Source organism: Physella acuta, unplaced genomic scaffold (assembly GCF_028476545.2).
Source record: "Physella acuta isolate Inbredline_101_S28 unplaced genomic scaffold, ASM2847654v3 ptg000325l, whole genome shotgun sequence".
NCBI classification, from domain to species: domain Eukaryota; kingdom Metazoa; phylum Mollusca; class Gastropoda; family Physidae; genus Physella; species Physella acuta.
Window position 1 is genome coordinate 822,310 of NW_026731844.1, and position 22,267 is coordinate 844,576.

The 22,267-nt window shown below is 40.2% G+C and overlaps 1 protein-coding gene across 7 annotated transcripts in view; it reads left to right on the forward strand.

The window, feature by feature from the left end:
- Positions 1-22,267, forward strand: part of LOC131940662 (transient receptor potential cation channel subfamily M member 3) — a 128,901-nt gene that overhangs the window by 99,836 nt on the left and 6,798 nt on the right. For all 7 annotated transcript variants that reach the window (XM_059299380.1, XM_059299379.1, XM_059299381.1 and 4 more), the window contains 8 exons: positions 17,243-17,491; positions 17,802-17,979; positions 18,415-18,550; positions 18,832-19,022; positions 19,144-19,276; positions 19,401-19,587; positions 20,469-20,641; positions 21,028-21,958. In XM_059299380.1, the coding sequence (XP_059155363.1) occupies positions 17,243-17,491; positions 17,802-17,979; positions 18,415-18,550; positions 18,832-19,022; positions 19,144-19,276; positions 19,401-19,587; positions 20,469-20,641; positions 21,028-21,958 (2,178 nt within the window). The remainder of the gene's footprint in view (positions 1-17,242; positions 17,492-17,801; positions 17,980-18,414; positions 18,551-18,831; positions 19,023-19,143; positions 19,277-19,400; positions 19,588-20,468; positions 20,642-21,027; positions 21,959-22,267) is intronic.

Consider the following 22,267-nt stretch of genomic DNA (forward strand, 5'->3'; position numbering starts at 1 on the left):
AAAAAAAGTTGCAAGTTGTTGTCAATGCTTGTACGATTTAAAAGAGCGTACTATAAAGATTATAATGAGATTTAAACTTTGTGTGTATACTTGAACACAACCCGTCTTGTTAATAGACCAGGTCCGTGTAATCGCTACTATCGGTTATTAGCACCATACATATGCATTAAGGCAGCAATGCTATCATTACCATTAATCCTTAAATAACCTTTCCTTTTAATTTTCTGATCTTTTAATCTTCTGTCCTTGTAATCTTCAAACCAAGAAGAAAACCAGACAGAAGCCACCTTTCCTCTGTCTTTTGAGACAACAAACTGCAGTGCTGCTATTTTCAGTTTAAGCTGTATGCATCCCCGGACATGAACAATTTTAACTTGTCATTCCTATCGATTCGTGCGTCAAAATACGCCGGTATTTGTCTCGTTACGATCACCCGAGATGATTAAACTAATGTGATATTTTTAACAGCCAGCTCACTATTTTTACATACCACAGATTATTTTCTTTTGTAACAATATCCATGTAAATATTCCTGTGTGTACGTTCAAACAAATTTTAAAGTGTTTTTATTGCAATGGAGTTTAATACTATTCCATAAGTTATTTGTTGGTTTGTAAATTTAAAAATTAGCAGCAACAGAGCGTCAAATGACAATTAATGTGTACATTGTGATGATGCTTATAGCAAAGTACCAACTATTCAATGAATTATGTTGTCCAATATTCACAAACTTAAAATAAGCCCAGATGTTATTGACACTTGATAAAGTCTTGATTAGATTATGCCGTTTCAAGCCTCGTGAGCCTATACGAAGGATGGCATTTAATGCACTGAGATAAAGCAGAAATGTGTTAGAACTTGATTTATATGCGTTTATCATTACTCTAATGCTACTTCGGCCAGACCCTTTGATGTTGAGCTGAAATTTTCTGTGTATATGTAAAAATGTATTTAGTCTAATGGAAGTCATGGGGTGAGTTAGTTGATCTTGACACAAACATAAACAACTTGAGAGGATTGATTAGACGGGGTGTATTGAAAACAGTGTTTAAAATTTGAAGCCTAACATAGGCTGTCTGGTGGGGGGGGGGGGGGTTGTCTGGAAGACATTATAATTAATTTCTTGTCTGACTGCCTCGCTCACTTGAACAAAATGTTTAGTTCGAAAAAAAGTTTTGTTGGAAGAGTATACATGACCAGATGTGAAGACTTGACGCCCATTTTTTGACCGGGTGAAAGGTGTTAGAATATGGATTGTAAGTTTGTCGACTTAACATTAGTTTGTAAGTTTGTCATCTCGACATTGGGTTGTATGACTGTCGTCTCGACATTTGGTTGTAAGATTGTTATCTCGACATTAAGGTGTCATATTTTTAACAACATTGGATTGTAAGATTGTGGTCTGGACATTGAAAGATGAGCGCAGGAGACGCAAGTCAAGCCTGTATTAGCACATTAAACAGTGTAGAGCGTAAGGGAAATAAGACAGTCTAACATGAGTTCGTCATACGACGAAGACTTTTGACTACACAATGAATGGAAAAATTATGTTGGTTTCTTGTTGCAGTTCAGTTTACATACGTCAGAAGAGTTTATAAAAATAAGGCTTTCTAAAACTTAAATGAAATACACTTTTATCTTATTCTTCATATATTTCATACCACATTTATCCGATATTAATAGTATACACCTTACATAACGAGAAAAATGGCCCGTTGAGGAAGGATACACCGGGCGCTAGGTTGATAGTGCTGTCTCTTTTCTCTAAACTAAAACCAACCCACCCACCCCCCCCCCCCCACACACCACCCCCCACCCCCCCCCCCCACCCACCCCCCAACCCACTGGTGTCGCGCTTAGCCACTACCCGAAGAATTGCATTAAAGAAATTGCAAGAAAACCACTTTTTAGATTAGACACATTAATTAGGCGGTAATTTTATTATAGAGTATCGATGAGGAAACCACCCCACCCCCCACCCCCCACCCCCAAAAAAACATGTCTACCGTCCCATTCAACGAAATATAATTATATACTTTTTCCAGTGTCCGCCCCCCTCCCCGAAAATTCTACCCCCGCCCCCGAAAATTTCAATTACCCCCACCCCTCTCCGGGGAGGAAAAAGTCTGAAAGAAACACTGGTGTCGCGCTTAGCCACTACCCGAAGAATTGCATTAAAGAAATTGCAAGAAAACCACTTTTTAGATTAGACACCTTAATTAGGCGATAATTTTATTATAGAGTATCGATTACGACATTTCTTTTGAGTTGGGGCGGGGGGGGGGGGGGGGGCTCAGACGTTCTTACGCGGGGGTGGGGCTTCGCCCCTACCCGAAGAATTCACGCAAACCACCTAGATTAGACAAAATTTCCTGTTTACTCGAAAATCAATGACGTCATACAATTGCGTACACTCTCCGGCTTGCTCTAAGCTAAATGTGACCGCGTCATACTTCGTTTTTCGAATTACTGTGCATGTTTTTATTTTGCTTGTGTTTTCTCTACAGCGTTCTTGTCAGATAGATAGATAGATACATAGACAGACAGCGAAACTATACACCTTAAATAATAAAACATGTTGGGCCCTCTTCCTAAATTATATCAATCAAACTAAAGCTGAAGTTTTATGGTTATTCGATGCCTTCAATCTAGTGAAGAATCGATTAGACATTAGGAAAGTCTTACGGGACTATGTAAGGCCTGGGTCTGCACTATAGGCAAGGGAATGGACAATGGACGGCCAGGATGTGGGCCATAGACACAAGGGAATGGACAATGGACGGCCAGGATGTGGGCCATAGACACAAGGGAATGGACAATGGACGGCCAGGATCTGGGCCAAAGACACAAGGGAATGGACAATGGACGGCCAGGATCTGGGTCATAGACACAAGGGAATGGACAATGTACGGCCAGGATCTGGACCATAGTCACAAGGGAATGGACAATGGACGGCCAGGATCTGGGCCATAGACACAAGGGAATGGACAATGGACGGCCAGGATGTGGGCCATAGACACAAGGGAATGGACAATGGACGGTCAGGATCTGGGCCATAGACACAAGGGAATGGACAATGGACGGCCAGGATCTGGGCCATAGACACAAAGGAATGGACAATGGACGGCCAGGATGTGGGCCATAGACACAAGGGAATGGACAATGGACGGCCAGGATCTGGGCCATAGACACAAGGGAATGGACGGCCAGGATCTGGGTCATAGACACAAAGGAATGGACAATGGTCGGCCAGGATGTGGGCCATAGACACAAGGGAATGGACAATGGACGGCCAGGATCTGGGCCATAGACACAAGGGAATGGACAATGGACGGCCAGGATCTGGGTCATAGACACAAGGGAATGGACAATGGACGGCCAGGATCTGGACCATAGTCACAAGGGAATGGACAATGGACGGCCAGGATGTGGGCCATAGACACCAGGGAATGGACAATGGACGGCCAGGATGTGGGCCATAGACACAAAGGAATGGACAATGGACGGCCAGGATGTGGACCATAGACACAAGGGAATGGACAATGGACGGCCAGGATCTGGGCCATAGACACAAGGGAATGGACAATGGACGGCCAGGATCTGGGCCATAGACACAAAGGAATGGACAATGGACGGCCAGGATGTGGGCCATAGACACAAGGGAATGGACAATGGACGGCCAGGATCTGGGCCATAGACACAAAGGAATGGACAATGGACGGCCAGGATCTGGGCCATAGACACAAAGGAATGGACAATGGACGGCCAGGATCTGGGCCATAGACACAAGGGAATGGACAATGGACGGCCAGGATCTGGGCCATAGACACAAAGGAATGGACAATGGACGGCCAGGATGTGGGCCATAGACACAAGGGAATGGACAATGGACGGCCAGGACCTGGGCCATAGACACAAGGGAATGGACAATGGACGGCCAGGATGTGGGCCATAGACACAAAGGAATGGACAATGGACGGCCAGGATGTTGACCATAGACACAAGGGAATGGACAATGGACGGCCAGGATGTGGGCCATAGACACAAGGGAATGGACAATGGACGGCCAGGATGTGGGCCATAGACACAAGGGAATGGACAATGGACGGCCAGGATCTGGGCCAAAGACACAAGGGAATGGACAATGGACGGCCAGGATCTGGGTCATAGACACAAGGGAATGGACAATGTACGGCCAGGATCTGGACCATAGTCACAAGGGAATGGACAATGGACGGCCAGGATCTGGGCCATAGACACAAGGGAATGGACAATGGACGGCCAGGATGTGGGCCATAGACACAAGGGAATGGACAATGGACGGTCAGGATCTGGGCCATAGACACAAGGGAATGGACAATGGACGGCCAGGATCTGGGCCATAGACACAAAGGAATGGACAATGGACGGCCAGGATGTGGGCCATAGACACAAGGGAATGGACAATGGACGGCCAGGATCTGGGCCATAGACACAAGGGAATGGACGGCCAGGATCTGGGTCATAGACACAAAGGAATGGACAATGGTCGGCCAGGATGTGGGCCATAGACACAAGGGAATGGACAATGGACGGCCAGGATCTGGGCCATAGACACAAGGGAATGGACAATGGACGGCCAGGATCTGGGTCATAGACACAAGGGAATGGACAATGGACGGCCAGGATCTGGACCATAGTCACAAGGGAATGGACAATGGACGGCCAGGATGTGGGCCATAGACACCAGGGAATGGACAATGGACGGCCAGGATGTGGGCCATAGACACAAAGGAATGGACAATGGACGGCCAGGATGTGGACCATAGACACAAGGGAATGGACAATGGACGGCCAGGATCTGGGCCATAGACACAAGGGAATGGACAATGGACGGCCAGGATCTGGGTCATAGACACAAGGGAATGGACAATGGACGGCCAGGATCTGGACCATAGTCACAAGGGAATGCACAATGGACGGCCAGGATGTGGGCCATAGACACCAGGGAATGGACAATGGACGGCCAGGATGTGGGCCATAGACACAAAGGAATGGACAATGGACGGCCAGGATGTGGACCATAGACACAAGGGAATGGACAATGGACGGCCAGGATCTGGGCCATAGACACAAGGGAATGGACAATGGACGGCCAGGATCTGGGCCATAGACACAAAGGAATGGACAATGGACGGCCAGGATGTGGGCCATAGACACAAGGGAATGGACAATGGACGGCCAGGATCTGGGCCATAGACACAAAGGAATGGACAATGGACGGCCAGGATCTGGGCCATAGACACAAAGGAATGGACAATGGACGGCCAGGATCTGGGCCATAGACACAAGGGAATGGACAATGGACGGCCAGGATCTGGGCCATAGACACAAAGGAATGGACAATGGACGGCCAGGATGTGGGCCATAGACACAAGGGAATGGACAATGGACGGCCAGGATCTGGGCCATAGACACAAGGGAATGGACAATGGACGGCCAGGATGTGGGCCATAGACACAAAGGAATGGACAATGGACGGCCAGGATGTTGACCATAGACACAAGGGAATGGACAATGGACGGCCAGGATCTGGGCCATAGACACAAGGGAATGGACAATGGACGGCCAGGATGTGGACCATAGACACAAGGGAAAGTGTCTTTCGGGACAATGTATGGCCAGGGTCTGCTACAGAGCCACAGTAATGTATGGCTAATCCATCCTGATCTCGCTAAAATCATTAGTGTTGGAGGGTCTGTACTCGAGGGTCGATATTTACGAGAGAGATTGTTGGGAGCTTAACCCATCACCAGCGTATTAGTTAATGATTGCTCCTCTCTTACTCTACAATAGCTGGCTATCTTTTCTTCATTATCTTGTTCATTTGTCCTACATTTCTACTCATTAAAGTTTGTTATTCAGAGTGCATGATTATGTATAACCTACCTGTTCTTACACCAGAAAGTCATTTTGTCCTACATTTCTACTCATTAAAGTTTGTTATTCCGAGTGCATCACTAAGTGTAACCTACCTGTTCTTACACCAGAAAACAACTCGTTAATAACATAACATACGTTGCCATTGACAACTTGACATCAGTCCTTAGTTCCCTCCTGCCGAGTTTTATGTAGACATAGTTGTAAGTAGAAACTGACTAATTAGCTAGCATCAGTTTGTTCTTATCTATTATACAGCAAAACTGTTTTTGTGTCCGTTGTCTGTTATTTGTCTGTCTGATGTCTGTTATTTGTCTGTCTGATAAATACGAGAGGTTTCCTAACATCGCTGCTCAGATTTCGTTTGACGCTTTCTTTTATTGAACGTTTCAGGGGCATTCATAACTGTTAACAGAGAGGCTAATAATTTCTAATTTTTACTTTCTCGCATACAAAGTATAGAGAAAGTGTTGTAATCGTGCAAAAATAAAACCGAGATTTTTGCATATCGCGACGTTTTACACCTCCCTGAGTCGGAAAAACATAGTTTTGCAATCTTGTCCGAATGTCTGTGTGTGTGTGTGTCTGTCTGTAAACACGATAACTTGAGTACCGTTACAGCTTTGTTGATGAAATTTCATATTTAAGTATTATATCAAATTTGTAGATCCTTATCAACTTTTCACCGATTTCCGATAACCGGAAGTGGAACTTTTTCTACTTTCAATTTTTCAAAAGCCTATAACTTGAGTACTATTTCAGATAGACAAATTAAATTTCACATGTAAGTAAAAGATCTAATTCTCTACCTTCTGTCAAATTCTGAGTAATTTCCGTTGACCGGAAATTTTCCGATTTCTCAAAAAACACATGTGAATTTATAAAGTACTAATAATATTCCGCACTATTATACGCATTTTGCTTGGCGTTCGCTTGGTGCGCATTTCTTTTTTCTACGAGGTTCTATTCTTTTTTTAAAAGTTTAAGTAATTAAAAATCATGTCTATATCCCGAGTTGCCATCCCCCGTAGTGTTATATAAGAATATTCCAGAAAAATTAGGGGAGATCACTCCCGGTTTATTTTTTTCTTTAACAGCAAATGATAATGTATTGTTCCATTTTCATTGATTGGATTTTATATTTATATTTTTTTTTAATATTGCTTGCTAGGAATAACTGTTTTGACCTAGATACTTGCAACACGACCCTCGGTCGAAAAAAGATTTTCACTCAAAAATTGTTGTTGTTGTTTTCCTTTAAAAAACCTCTGTTTATCCTATTAATTTGACCAGTATTTTGTCTGTGCGGAGGCTTAACTTTGGTATAGAAGAGTGTTGCTTCTATGGGACTGGGCTTAATTTAATCTTCTTTGTCACACTTAACTATTTCATGTGTTAGCAAAAATAGTTTTAACCTGAAGAAGTGTATAAGTGTGTCTCAAGACGTAAATGACAGCACTTTTAAGTGTAGATAGGCTATATATTAATAAAGCGCATCTCATGTAAATGACAGCACTTTTAAGTGTAGATAGGCTATATATTAATAAAGCGCATCTCATGTAAATGACAGCACTTTTAAGTGTAGATAGGCTATATATTAATAAAGCGCATCTCATGTAAATGACTGCACTTTTAAGTGTAGATAGGCTATATATTAATAAAGTGCATCTCATTTTGTCGTCGGTACTCCAAAAATCTTATTTCGTCTGGGTACACCAAAAATCTTATTTCGTCTGGGTACATCAAAAATCTTATTTCGTCTGGGTACACCAAAAATCTTATTTCGTCTGGGTACATCTAAAATCTTATTTCGTCTTGGTACATCAAAAATCTTATTTCGTCTGGGTACACCAAAAATCTTATTTCGTCTGGGTACACCAAAAATCTTATTTCGTCTGGGTACACCAAAAATCTTATTTCGTCTGGGTACACCAAAAATCTTATTTCGTCTGGGTACACCAAAAATCTTATTTCGTCTGGGTACACCAAAAATCTTATTTCGTCTGGGTACACCAAAAATCTTATTTCGTCTGGGTACACCAAAAATCTTATTTCGTCTGGGTACACCAAAAATCTTATTTCGTCTGGGTACATCTAAAATCTTATTTCGTCTGGGTACACCAAAAATCTTATTTCGTCTGGGTACACCAAAAATCTTATTTCGTCTGGGTACACCAAAAATCTTATTTCGTCTGGGTACACCAAAAATCTTATTTCGTCTGGGTACACCAAAAATCTTATTTCGTCTGGGTACACCAAAAATCTTATTTCGTCTGGGTACACCAAAAATTTTACTCCGTCTTGGTATATCAAAAATTTTACTTCGTCTTGGGAACATAAATCTTTTATCGACATTAGACGAAAAATCTAATTGTACTGGTTTGCGAAAATCATATTTTGTGAAATTTAGACCTTGTTATCAGGTACAAAGAATGTTTTGCTCACATTTTATTATGCATTCGCAAATGTTTATCTTTAACTGTGTCATAAAATATCTCAAAGACGGAATAACTGACTTACATATTCGACAGTGTATAATGCCCCGAACTTCTATTACATACGACAAGCACACAATGTAACCATACCATGCGACACATAAGCTAGTTAGAAGCCTACTTACGTTAAGCAACAACTGCTTCCCTTCTTCCTCTGATGTAGTAGGCGGATGCTCCACCATCTTAAAGATGGTGTGGGGGCATGTTAAAATGAGCCATGATATAGACAGGGCCATGAGTAGAATTGTGACGTAGTTACATCGGGCCTGCAGCTGGCCTTCGTCCCTCTGACGTGCCCTCTCTGGCCGGGTCAGCAGTGCCCTCCTGCTGACGTAGAGAACCCTGGCCAGCAGAGCGTTCAGGAATATCAGCAGGGTGGCGGGGAGCACTGAGTACAGGCCGAACAGGACGTAAGGGAACACTTCGCTGATGATCACCTCGTGCTCGGCTCCTGGCTCGCACGTGTACACATGGAAGCTCGAGTTCTCCGTCTGTAAAACATACATCATAGCTCGAATACTGGCTGGTAAAGTTATCGAATACTGGTTGGTAAAGTTATCGAATACTGGTTGGTAAAGTTATGTGTTGATAGCTTGAATACTGGCTAGTAAAGTTATATATTGATAGCTCGAATACTGGCTGGTAAAGTTATCGAATACTGGCTGGTAAAGTTATCGAATACTGGTTGGTAAAGGTATGTGTTGATAGCTTGAATACTGGCTAGTAAAGTTATGTATTGATAGCTCGAATACTGGCGGGTAAAGTTATGTGTTGATAGCTCAAATACTGGCGGGTAGAGTTATTGAATACTGGCTGGTAAAGTAATGTCTTGATAGCTCAAATACTTGCTGGTAAAGTTATGTATCGATAGCTCGAATACTGGCTGGTATTAAAGTTATATGTTGATAGTTCGAATACTTGCTGGTTAAGTAATGTGTTGAGAGCTCAAATACTGGCTAGTAAAGTTATGGGTTAATAGCTCGAATACGGGATGGTAAAGTTATGTGTTGATAGCTCGAATACTGACTTGTTAAGTTATGTGTTGATAGCTCAAATACTGGCTAGTTAAGTTATGTGTTGATAGCTCGAATACTGGCTAGTTAAGTTATGTGTTGATAGCTCGAATACTGGCTAGTTAAGTAATGTGTTGAGAGCTCAAATACTGGCTGGTAAAGTAATGTGTTGATAGCTCAAATACTGGCTAGTTAAGTTATGTGTTGATAGCTCGAATACTCTATGTCTAAAGAAATGGATACATCTGAAAACTAGCATACAAGTTGTGTACCATACTACCGTCTACACGCCATACATACATCTAATACCTCGTTAGTCGCACCTCCAGTCACCAGAGTAAAGGATAAAACGGGAGACTTGTCAATAAAGCCGTACTCAGGAAGTTCATTTAGGCTGTGATATTCTGACCGTCAATTTGGTATTTTTTTTTTATTCTTTGTATATAGAGAATTGCGAAAATGTAAGACATGAGTAGATCTTCATGGGGTGATTGATGGCATTTTTTTCTTAAGTCCCTGGGGTATGTAGCAATAATTCCCTAAACCTGATCAAAGGACGGGAGAAAAAAAAGCTGGGAAGTTTAACATAGTAGGGACTCAATTATTTCCATCAACCGGATGTCTAGTACCAATTTGGCAACACATTTCAGTAATTACATTCTCACGTTACCCGCTGATTTTATCTGCTACCTTGTCACAAGAATCACGTTTTTCGTCTGAGTCAACTTCTACTCAGCAATACACAGTAATACACAGTAGCAGAATAAAACTATCAATCACCAGTATGTCGTTAAAGTTTGGCAGCTTGTTATAAACCTATCACTATTGTTTGATGAAATAAAACTAGAGCATTTGCACCACATGCACATTTTGTTCTAGCAGTGACTTACCTTGTAAAGCTCGGCTGTAAAGAGTACATAACTGTTGGCAGCAACTAGCAGCACAGTTAATAAGGCCACTCCGGCATATCCACACATCGTCCTCTCCACGGGACAACAGCGGTCAAACGGGCGCGAGCAGGTGTACCACCTCTGCCAGGAAATGACCACCACGAGCCAGGCCGACATGGTGGGACAGACCTGGTTGAGGAAGAGCCCGATCTTGCACGCCCACGTCCCCCAGTGTAGAAACTCCAGGTCCCACATGACGCGGACCCAGGTCTTGCAGGCGCTGGTGTAGATAAAAATGGTGTCCACCACCGCCAGCGCCGAAAGGAAAAAGCTGAGGTTGTCGATGTTGATGGCGCCACGGCGCAGCACCAACACGATGAGGAAGTTGCCGACGCTCCCCAGCAGCACGATGATGGGGAAGACGATACGGATAAGCGTCAGGCCCGTGTCGTAATTTGAGGTATGGATGTGCCTCTCTATGGCGTCTATGAAGGTGCCGTTGTTGGCGCTGAGCTGGAAGATCTCGTTGGTGTAAACGGTCGACTGCTCCATGGCTTTGAATGTGTCAAATATCATTGCCATGTCTCTGGCTTGATCTATTTCACTTAGAAGTTTAAAATTACGCTATACGCTAGAAAGCTTTTTGGTATGAATCACTGGCCAAGCCGTGGGCCGTGATTCAAGAATTATCTTTGTCTTCTCTCTTTGTGTAGTTTATTAGATCGAACAACAGAACAAACGTGATTGATTCTTTTTACCTTCAGTCCTGTTGAATAAACATTGAAATTCTCCGTCGCTCGGCTAGACGCATTGCCTCCCCTTTTCATCGGTTCCATGTTTTTAAAATGCTACTCTCGAACATGATTCAATTTATTTTCCTCAATCACGAGCTAGACTCGATTTGGCTGGCCTTTACCAATAGTTAACCTGCGCTATGTTGACACTGTTCCATTAGATAAAGTACTAGACACACACCACCAAAACACAAGCAAATACACGTGGAAACCATTCCGCCCTCGAAGAATCCAACATGAATGATAAAAGCTGGACCATGAAACATCCACGCTGTCTTCAAGAGTTGTCGGGATATCGATTTTGTTGTTGATTTTTTTTTCTGCCTCGTCAGGCTAAATAATATATTTTTTTCTCTGTGAATGTTGCTCCGTGAAATCTTATGGCTGTGAATGTTGCACCGTGAAATATTATGGCTGGGAATGTTGCTCCGTGAAATCTTATGGCTGGGAATGTAAATCCGTGAAATCTTATGGCTGGGAATGTTGCTCCGTGAAATCTTATGGCTGTGAATGTTGCACCGTGAAATCTTATGGCTGGGAATGTTGCTCCGTGAAATCTTATGGCTGTGAATGTTGCACCGTGAAATATTATGGCTGGGAATGTTGCTCCGTGAAATCTTATGGCTGGGAATGTTGCTCCGTGAAATCTTATGGCTGGGAATGTAAATCCGTGAAATCTTATGGCTGTGAATGTTGTACCGTGAAATCTTATGGCTGTGAATGTTGTACCGTGAAATCTTATGGCTGTGAATGTTGTACCGTGAAATCTTATGGCTGGGAATGTTACTCCGTGAAATCTTATAGCTGGGAATGTTACTCCGTGAAATCTTATAGCTAGGAATGTTGCTTTGTGAAATCTTATGGCTGGGAATGTTACTCCGTGAAATCTTATGGCTGGGAATGTTACTCCGTGAAATCTTATGGCTGGGAATGTAGACCTGTGAAACTTATGTCTGAAAATGTTGCTCCGTGAAATCTTATTGGTGGATTGTTTCTCCGTGAAATAGTATGGTTGGGAACGATTCTCCCTAAAACATCTTTCTTCTAGAAATGTTGCTCTGTGAATTATTTTATTTTGCTTCGTCAAGCTAAATACTTTTTTTTCTCCGTGAAATCTTGTGGCTGGGAATGTTGCTCAATGAATTGTTTAATTAAACTTCTTTAAGCTAAATAAACTCTTCTCTTGTGTGTGAATGAAGCTCCGTCAAATCTTGTGGCTGTAGTGTACAGGTCCCAACAATTGACAGCCAATGTCTGCTTGACGTGGGCAGCGTCAAAACAGCAGCAATAGATTCCTGTTATAATTAAGTACACGGTTAATCCCATTGTGTTGAATATCTCTTCAATGACGTCCTTGTGTTTACAATAATGGCAACATTTTAATTCACAACACAGCGTATTAAAATGAATGGTTTCGCTTTGTTAGAAAAACGTAACGACATGCGAAACAGTTTTATATTTAAAATCTAGCTACATAACGAACGCAATACTGCTAATTAGATTTGCACTAAAACATCATATCCTCTGAAATGATTGTAAAACACATGAACGCCGGCACAAACCTGGTTTAGTACACAAGATAAAGTAGCCGGTTGTGAGAGTGCCAGATTTGTCCTCGTGTGTTTAGTGTTACCAAAAATACCGTTAGTCGTACGGCCGGACATTCCTCCGGGCCCTAAACGTTGTGCTGAGTAAAGAAACTCAAGAGCGGGTAGGGTTCACCACCCCCGCCCGTCCTTCAAATTGTCGCTCATTACAGTAACCCTGCCTAACGCAATTACACCTAGATCTACATCTTGTTTATCAAGTTAACATTATAATATTTCAAAACTCTATTACCCACATCAAATTTGGTGTGATTTTTAAAAATGAAACCCTATTACCTCCCCCCCCCCCCTTACAGGCCTCACTGACACTGTTTACCCGAAGATTACCACTGACCTAGTAGCTGAAGTATTTTCACCACTTGATTGAACAATACCTTATTACTCAGCTCATTTTATTTTTCAATTTGATTCACGGAATATTTTTTTTTCACGAAGCAACAGCGGCAAATATTTCTCGACATTTGCCCTTGTTTTTCGACTAATCAACCTAATTACTCTTGGGTTTCGGATTATTCTCGTTAAAGATGTGGGTTTTTTTTTAAACAAGCTGACACATTTCCCCCTCCCTCCCCTCACTCCCCCTACTTTTTAAAGTCTTGAATTCAGGTCGTTTTCTCACTCTAGGCCGCAGCGTTGTCAGTGTAACAAATAATGTCGGGGCCCTTGAAGCGACACAATGAAAGAACCTAGCTCACATAGCGCTCCCACAATGGGCACGCTCTTCAGCGTCGCCGGTATTGTTCTCGGCTATCTGCTTTTCTAAGCTAGAGTTACCGTTCGCGCGTGAGCAGTTATCGAACCTGATCTATGCGGTTAGGTATATGTGTTAAGCTGATGGTATACGCTTCAAAATTAGAATGCCCAAACAAAGTAGTTTTCACTTATTTAAGTGTGTCTTGGTGTCATTCGTGAATGACTAAAATGCTAAAAAATACGGACATACCTACTCCACAGTGGAGTCCAAAAGGGGAACTGATTTTATTTAAAACTCACAATTTATTCAGGTTTATCTTGAAACAATCCTTAGCATTAAAACAGTACATAGCCACAGAATATTGTTGCTTTTATAACTAAACTCATTTGGACTCATGTGTAGATGATTAGTTATCAATGTGTTTGAAGAAATAATTATCCCAAGTCTGGTTATAAGAAACCCACATAAGCTTAACTATCCTACTCACGTGGTAAGTGTAGGATTGTATCAAAATGTTGTGACAAGTACCAGCCACTATACAGGTACCAGCCACTATACAAGTACCAGCCATAACACAAGTACCAGCCACAATACAAGTACCAGCCACTATACAAGTACCAGCCACAATACAAGTACCAGCCACTATACAAGTACCAGCCACTATACAAGTACCAGCCACTATACAAGTACCAGCCAAAGTACCAGCCACAATACAAGTACCAGCCACAATACAAGTACCAGTCACAATACAAGTACCACACAATACAAGTACCAGCCACAATACAAGTACCAGCCACTATACAAGTACCAGCCACTATACAAGTACCAGCCAAAGTACCAGCCACAATACAAGTACCAGTCACGAAACAAGTTACCAGCCACAATACAAGTACCAGCCACAATACATGTACCAGCCACAATACAAGTACCAGCCACAATACATGTACCAGCCACAAGTACCAGCCACAATACAAGTACCAGCCACGAATCAAGTACTAGCCACAATACAAGGACCAGCAACAATACATGTACCAGCCACAATACAAGTACCAGGCACAATACAAGTACCAGGCACAATACAAGTACCAGCCACTATACAAGTACCAGCCACAATACAAGTACCAGCCACAATACATGTACCAGCCACTATACAAGTACCAGCCACTATACAAGTACCAGCCACTATACAAGTACCAGCCACAATACATGTACCAGCCACAATACATGTACCAGCCACAATACAAGTACCAGCCACTATACAAGTACCAGCCACTATACAAGTACCAGCCACAATACATGTACCAGCCACAATACATGTACCAGCCACAATACAAGTACCAGCCACTATACAAGTACCAGCCACTATACAAGTACCAGCCACTATACAAGTACCAGCCACAATACAAGTACCAGCCACAATACAAGTACCACACAATACAAGTACCAGCCACAATACAAGTACCAGCCACAATACAAGTACCAGCCACAATACAAGTACCAGCCACTATACAAGTACCAGCCACTATACAAGTACCAGCCACAATACAAGTACCAGCCACTATACAAGTACCAGCCAAAGTACCAGCCACAATACAAGTACCAGCCACAATACAAGTACCAGCCACAATACAAGTACCAGCCACAATACAAGTACCAGCCACAATACAAGTACCAGTCACAATACAAGTACCACACAATACAAGTACCAGCCACAATACAAGTACCAGCCACAATACAAGTACCACACAATACAAGTACCAGCCACAATACAAGTACCAGCCACAATACAAGTACCAGCCACAATACAAGTACCAGCCACTATACAAGTACCAGCCAAAGTACCAGCCACAATACAAGTACCAGTCACGAAACAAGTTACCAGCCACAATACAAGTACCAGCCACAATACATGTACCAGCCACAAGTACCAGCCACAATACAAGTACCAGCCACGAATCAAGTACTAGCCACAATACAAGGACCATCAACAATACATGTACCAGCCACTATACAAGTACCAGCCACAATACAAGTACCAGCCACAATACATGTACCAGGCACAATACAAGTACCAGCCACAATACATGTACCAGCCACAATACATGTACCAGCCACAATACATGTACCAGCCACAATACATGTACCAGCCACTATACAAGTACCAGCCACAATGCAAGTACCAGCCACTATACAAGTACCAGCCACTATACAAGTACCAGCCACAATACAAGTACCAGCCACTATACAAGTACCAGCCACTATACAAGTACCAGCCACAATACAAGTACCTGTACCTGTGTTCTGTGACCAAAAAAAGCAACCTTGAAGCTAAATTCTAAACGGTAAAGTGCAAAACTGCTAAGACCTGTATAAAATATAAAAGAAAAAGCAAGCTAAATTTGTTTTTAATCCATGCCTTTTTTAATTTACGGATGTGATGTTGCCAATTTCTCTTTCCTTTTTGCCTGAGAGAATGGATTTTTAAAAAAGAAGCCCTATGGCAAGTGTGGCTAGCAAGTGGCATCCAAGAACATGACTAGTTTGTTGTATGCTTGCCAAAAGGAGATAATTTGTTTTCAATCTTTGTTTATAATACAATTTTTTTTTAATTTCCTATTGCTATCTCACAGCAAAAAGTAATACGTTTATTGAGACAACACTAAAACACTTTAATTTTTAAGGTAAACTCATTTAAAGCTAATTGTGTAATCAGTGGCGGTAGTCTGATAGAAGTTGATCAGCAAGATAACTGGCATGTTGCCTGGTAACAATAGACTGGTTTGGTTCATGTCAGACCAGCTGATACCAACACTGGGAATAATTGTTAACATTTAAGCATTTGAATACATTTAATTTAAACACATAATTTTATTGTTATATTTTTATTGGTTTTGTGTAATTTATGAGAATTAATTCCCAACGTCCTAGATGTAGTTCTTTTAGTGAAACTTTATATATTATAATGTATTATAACACTCATACATGTTAAAGAATTCTTAAAATCTAATATTAAATCCTTGGTATGGCTTTTGTCCTCAAAATTAGCTAAATAATTATCTTAAATATATCTGGTAAACGAATTGTTGGTTTAAAAGATTTGTCTTGGGCTGACAGCATGTAGTATTTGAAAGTTTTTACAATTCTTGACAACATCTGTTAACACTACAATCATATCCACATCAGTTTTTCTCAGACATACGGATATATGCTATTTGATTTTAAATACTTTTGAAAGTGATACATTCAGATACCTAAATAAGTTCAATTAAAACTGAACATTTTTAATTCTATTTTAAAGAATGTGTTTTTCTATGCTTTTTTATTGGGCCCACACAAGCAGAACATCCAAGCTGCTACTACTCGTTCAATCTGCTATCTAATAAGGCACTTAGCTCTCTTTTGCTGAGTTCAAGTAGGGACCTGGTAGAAAGAGATTCTTCCTTCTCTTATACTTGTATCTCAAATAAGTATCAGAATAAGCTGATCATTTTGTTTCTATTTGTATTGGTGGAAACTGGTTTTACATTATGTTGTCCAAAATTTTGTACCACCAGCAGTGGAAATAGTGGTAAAACACTAAATTAAAACCTATGTCTTTTTAAAATTTCAAGTCATTTTCTAGAAACAACATTATATACTAGTCTAATATAAACAAAAACTTCCCAAATTGCTAAAATGTAGCAAATGTTAAATTAAATTTAAGATTTCTGTGTGTACTGATGTACAAGGTTTTTTTAAGTAATTTTAATTTGTGTAAACTTTTTAAAACCAGTAAGTCACAATTTCAGTTTAAAAATCATTTTAAATACTGGCTGTTTAATTCTATTCAGATAATTGCATCAGAGCCTGTGAATATCAGCATGAAACTTCGAGTGTACATCTCCCAACTGTGGAATATTCTAGACACAATTGGCATAGCCCTGTTCTCTGTTGGGGTTGTACTGCGCTTCATTCCTGCAACGTTAAGAGATGCACAGCTCATCTACAGCGTGGATGTTATCTTCTGGAATATCAGGATGCTGGAGATATTTTCTGTTAACAAATATCTGGGACCTTATGTGAAGATCATGGGCAAATTGGTGCGTAGATCATAATACAGACACAGTTCCAACTCTATCTAAAAACCACCAATTTATAGCTTAGGAATCATATCAATTAACTTCTTGTTTTTTATGCCTGCTTTTTCTAACAGTATTACATTTATGGTCAGGTTCATGAATAACTCAAGATTAAGGTTATAGTTATTGTAAGAATTAAGGACATGAATATCACCAAAAAAAATATTCTAAAAAGTTCAGCCTGTTTTAACAAATCCATTAACTTTATTTTTAATGTGCTAAAAATTTCATCTTTGACAATCAGCTATTTTAATCCTTTTCTTTTTTTCAGCTGCGAGACATGTGCTATTTTCTAACCATATTGTTCATTGCTGTGACAAGTTTTGGAGTAGTGCGTCAGACTGTCCATTTCCAAAACAAAAATGCATCATGGCCATTACGTCTGAGAAATGTTTGGTATTACCCGTACTGGATGATATATGGAGAGTTGTTTGCTGAAGAAATTGATCGTAAGATTTTACTTGTAAAGTATAAAGGCTCAATAGGCTTTTAACATTAAAAAATACTTATTATACTTTTTGTGTGATAAGATGTATTTATGGAAAAATAGATCATTTACTATTCCTGGCATATTCATGATATAACTTTTGAAAATGTGTTTTATAATTTTGTACGTTAACAAATCATAAGTAGTTATTTCTGCAACAATGGTAAGATCATCATCTTTTTCCGCAAATGCCCAAGATACAGGAGGCAGCTGAAGTAGAGTTCATCTGTTTCTATTACTTGATCATAAATGGGAATAGTGTGGTCATCACTATGTCTAGCTGCCTTAGCTTCTCTAACAACGTTTTTGGCTAGCAGTCATAAGCAACAATGGTAATATGTCTGACCATAATCTTGTAAAAGTCGTGATGTTGTATACATTAGAACTCATGTTTCAGCATGTTTGGATGAAAACTCCACTGACTACGCTGAGTACTGTAATGTGTATGCCTCATGGCTGGCACCTGCCTTTATGTGTGTGTTCTTGTTAGTGGCCAACATACTCATGGTTAACCTGCTCATTGCTAGGTTTAAGTAAGTACATTCTAAACCCAACATTCTTTAGTATAAACACTCAACATTTTTGTTTTTAACACAATACAACACAATTCAACTGAGTGTTGAATCTATTTTGTATCAAAGAATTTTTAAAAATTACGTGTGATATAAGTTGTTTAATGAGGTGCAGTATAAGTTATTTAATTATGTAAAATATAAGTAATATCCAGACAATTCATGCTTTCATTAGATACTAGTATGTTAAGCCTGTTTAAAAGATTATGCAAAGTAACCTAAAATTTGTTTTTTTTCCACAGTGCTACATTCATACGCAACAATGCCAACTCCAAAGAAATCTGGATGTTCCAGCGCTATGGTCTGATTCTTCAGTATGAAATGAGACCTATCTTACCCCCTCCCTTCATCATTATAACTCATATTTATTTAGCATTCAAGTACATCAAGAGGAGATGCAAAGGAAAAAGGGATTTTTATGATAATGGATTAAGTAAGGAATTAAATGTTTAACTTTTTAAAATGAAAATAGTTCAAAGAACATTGCAGTTATGTAAACTGCTATGTATTTTACACTCACTCGCTATTGATGTTTTAATTATTCTTTTTGCCAGAGCTTTTCTTGTCACATGAGGATACAGAAAAACTTCATGATTTTGAAGAAGAATGTATGGAGGATTTGTACAGAGAGAAGGACCTGAAACATCAGAACTCTTCTGAAGAAAGGATTAAATTTATTAGTGAAAGGTTATTGCCACTTTTAAGATAGGGTTTTGCCTCTCATGTTGATTACTTATTTTAGTTTGCTTTTTTTTTTGTTTCCAAGAAGGCTTATTGCTATAAAATGTAATCACTTGAATCTGTACATCAGAGTTGAAAACATGTCCCTGAGGCTTGACGACATGAACATCAAAGAAAACCATCTTCGACTTAGTCTTGGAGCTTTAGATCATCGAATGAGTCGAATAGATGACCTTGAAGGCAGCTTAAACGAGGCCATCAGAATAATTAAACTCATGGCCAGCAAAGATGAACATGGCAGTGAGGACTCCCTCAATGTATGATATTAATTCATCATTTACAGATATATTGATAGTTTATTTACATAATATTCCTAACAATCTAAACCAAGACAGCATTCAGAAAATGGATGCTTGTAGAGCTATCAGAAAGTTTTGAGTTTGGCCTTTGTGTTGATAACACATTCCCATATACACCAGATCTGATGGTTACCATCTAGTTGGGTGAAAGTTTGGGCTGCAGGACATTGTGTAGTACAATCACCTTATATGCTCTATGCACAGAGGTTTCTTCAAATGCTTTGGGAGGGAATGGTTTCTTTATATTCTTGGGACAAACAATCCCTTTTTTGTTTAGGGATAGGCTGAGGTAAAGACATCTTCAATATGTTAAGTGACTGTCTATGACTTGTCGCTCTGTAGTTGTTTTGAGCTTAAAATTTGAGTCGTGGGATTTTAGCTACTTGTTCATATGAGTACATATTTGTGGGGGTTTTTTTTATCCAAATTAAAATGATTTAAATTGTCTTTTAGAATTGAAAAACGGATAATTAATATACTAGCTACAAAGATACCAGACAGTAAATTAATAACTTTTTCAGAATCACATTTTGGGTAGATTTAAAAGTAAAACTCAAAGCTCAAGGAATTTTGGTCCCTATTAGATTTGGTTTTACTCTTGAAAACTTTAAAAAATATTTTAAGAATGACTGAAAACTTACAGTCATAAGTGCTTGATGACTCAAACTGTCATTGTAAGTCACATGTCATGATGGTCTACTCAAAAGCTTTCTTTTTAATTACTCAGATGTTTTCTCTAAAATTTCTAATCCATAATTTTTGAAGTCGTATGAATTATTGTGTTTAACTCCAATAAGATTCCATCTTTACCAATGTGACCTGGTGGTCATGTTTTCCAGGAGAGCAACAGCCACCTCCAGCCCCCAGTGTACAGCAGCAGTAGCAGTGTGGATGGGAGCTTTCATCATCCTCGCACATTCAGTCTAGGCAGCTCTGATATAGGGGATAGGAATATCCCTTCACCCATGCTTGTGCATTCCAAAAGAAAAACTTTAGCAGACCAACTCAAAAAGTAAGGACATATTGCAAGAATAAAATATCTTTAATTTTTACCTTTACATTTTGTTTTGTAGTCAAAAACTGAATGTTGGAAGGCCAAAAATAAGAAAAAAAATAAATAACCAATAATTAAATAGAAAATAAGTCACAAGCTTTAAATAGATCTAAAACATATAGTAAATATTTTTTTCAACAAAATTAGTTGCTGCCCAGGTCATTAGATAATCAATTTTTTGTCTCTTGTTCACTGGTTTGTGCTTTTTTATTGTTTTTATATTTTTCTAAACAGCAATACTCTATCACTGATTGGGATTTACTGGTTAATATGTCTGAATATCCCATTAATTTCTTAAATTATACATACATTTTTAAAATTTACATAACCTTTGTACCTTTCAGGTTCACCAGCAACATACGAAGGCGTCAGTTAAGTGGCTCCGAATTTCCCTTAGAGGAAACTGATCAGTTTGTTGGTGAGAGTGCTGGGCCTGCCGACAGAGAACTAGCAGCCAGAAATGTGAAGTTCATTCTAGGACTGACAGACACCAGCACAGACTCCAAGGATGAGCTGTCTGATGTCTTAGACAAGCAGGAGAGTGCCACTGAGAGCACAGAACAAACCCCACATAAACAAAAAATTAAAAACTTTGCTGCACAGGCTGTTAGGTTTGTTGAGCCTGTGGTCCACTCGGCTTACGACCAGAGTGATAGGCTGCTCCGGCTGTCCAAACAAAGCTCAATAGATGTCACGTCTAAGTTGGACTCGGAGACTCATACATCTTCTCAACTTCCTGATTACACCGTCTCTGAGAGAGGAGCAGAGGCTGCAACTCCAGATGACCTTCCACCTGAGCCACCAGTTATAGCTGTAGGTGTGCCAAGTACTGTGATATTCACCAGCCAACCATCCAGAAAAGGGAGGAACAGCTTAACCGGCCAGTCACTGTCTCTCAACACAAACCTAGCCTCCAGTTTCACACCTTGTTCAATGCCTCAGTCGTCTGCCTGCTTCACGACCCCTAACCCAGAGTCTATCCCCCCTGCGGCAGTGCGTGACCTGACCTCCATGTTCAGCCCCCTGATTGGGGAGTACACAAGTATCACTGACAACATCGACACTTCCTGCCTCATTGACTGCTCCCCGCCCTGTTCTCCCGCATCCAACTCGGCCATCATGTTCTCAGTTTCAGAAAGTTACCACGAGGTGGATGCCAAACTTAAGGAAAGGTCAGCAGCTGATAGCAAACAGAGGGAGTTAAAGCAAGCAGAAGAGATGGAACATCAAAGAATGGAGTCACTAATCCGACATAGGTTGAGACAAATTTCACAGGTAAATGCCATTATTTTTTAGAATTGTGCATCACATCATTACTTGTGCTTCTTCTTAGCTAGAGATAGAAACTTTCACTGACCAATCTTTTTTTCTTTAGATGATGCACCACAATTTTTAAAATTTCTGGTTAGTTGAGATGTATTAGTTTTTTAGTGTGTAGTTCTAAACTTTTAGTATTTTAGATTTTTATTATTCTTATCTAATTTTTTAGTGGTACCTCTTGTCTAATTTCATTTCAAGTATTTTAATTAATTTATCTTTTTATTTTTAAAATATATTTTGAAAAGTGCATTATATTTTAGAGGA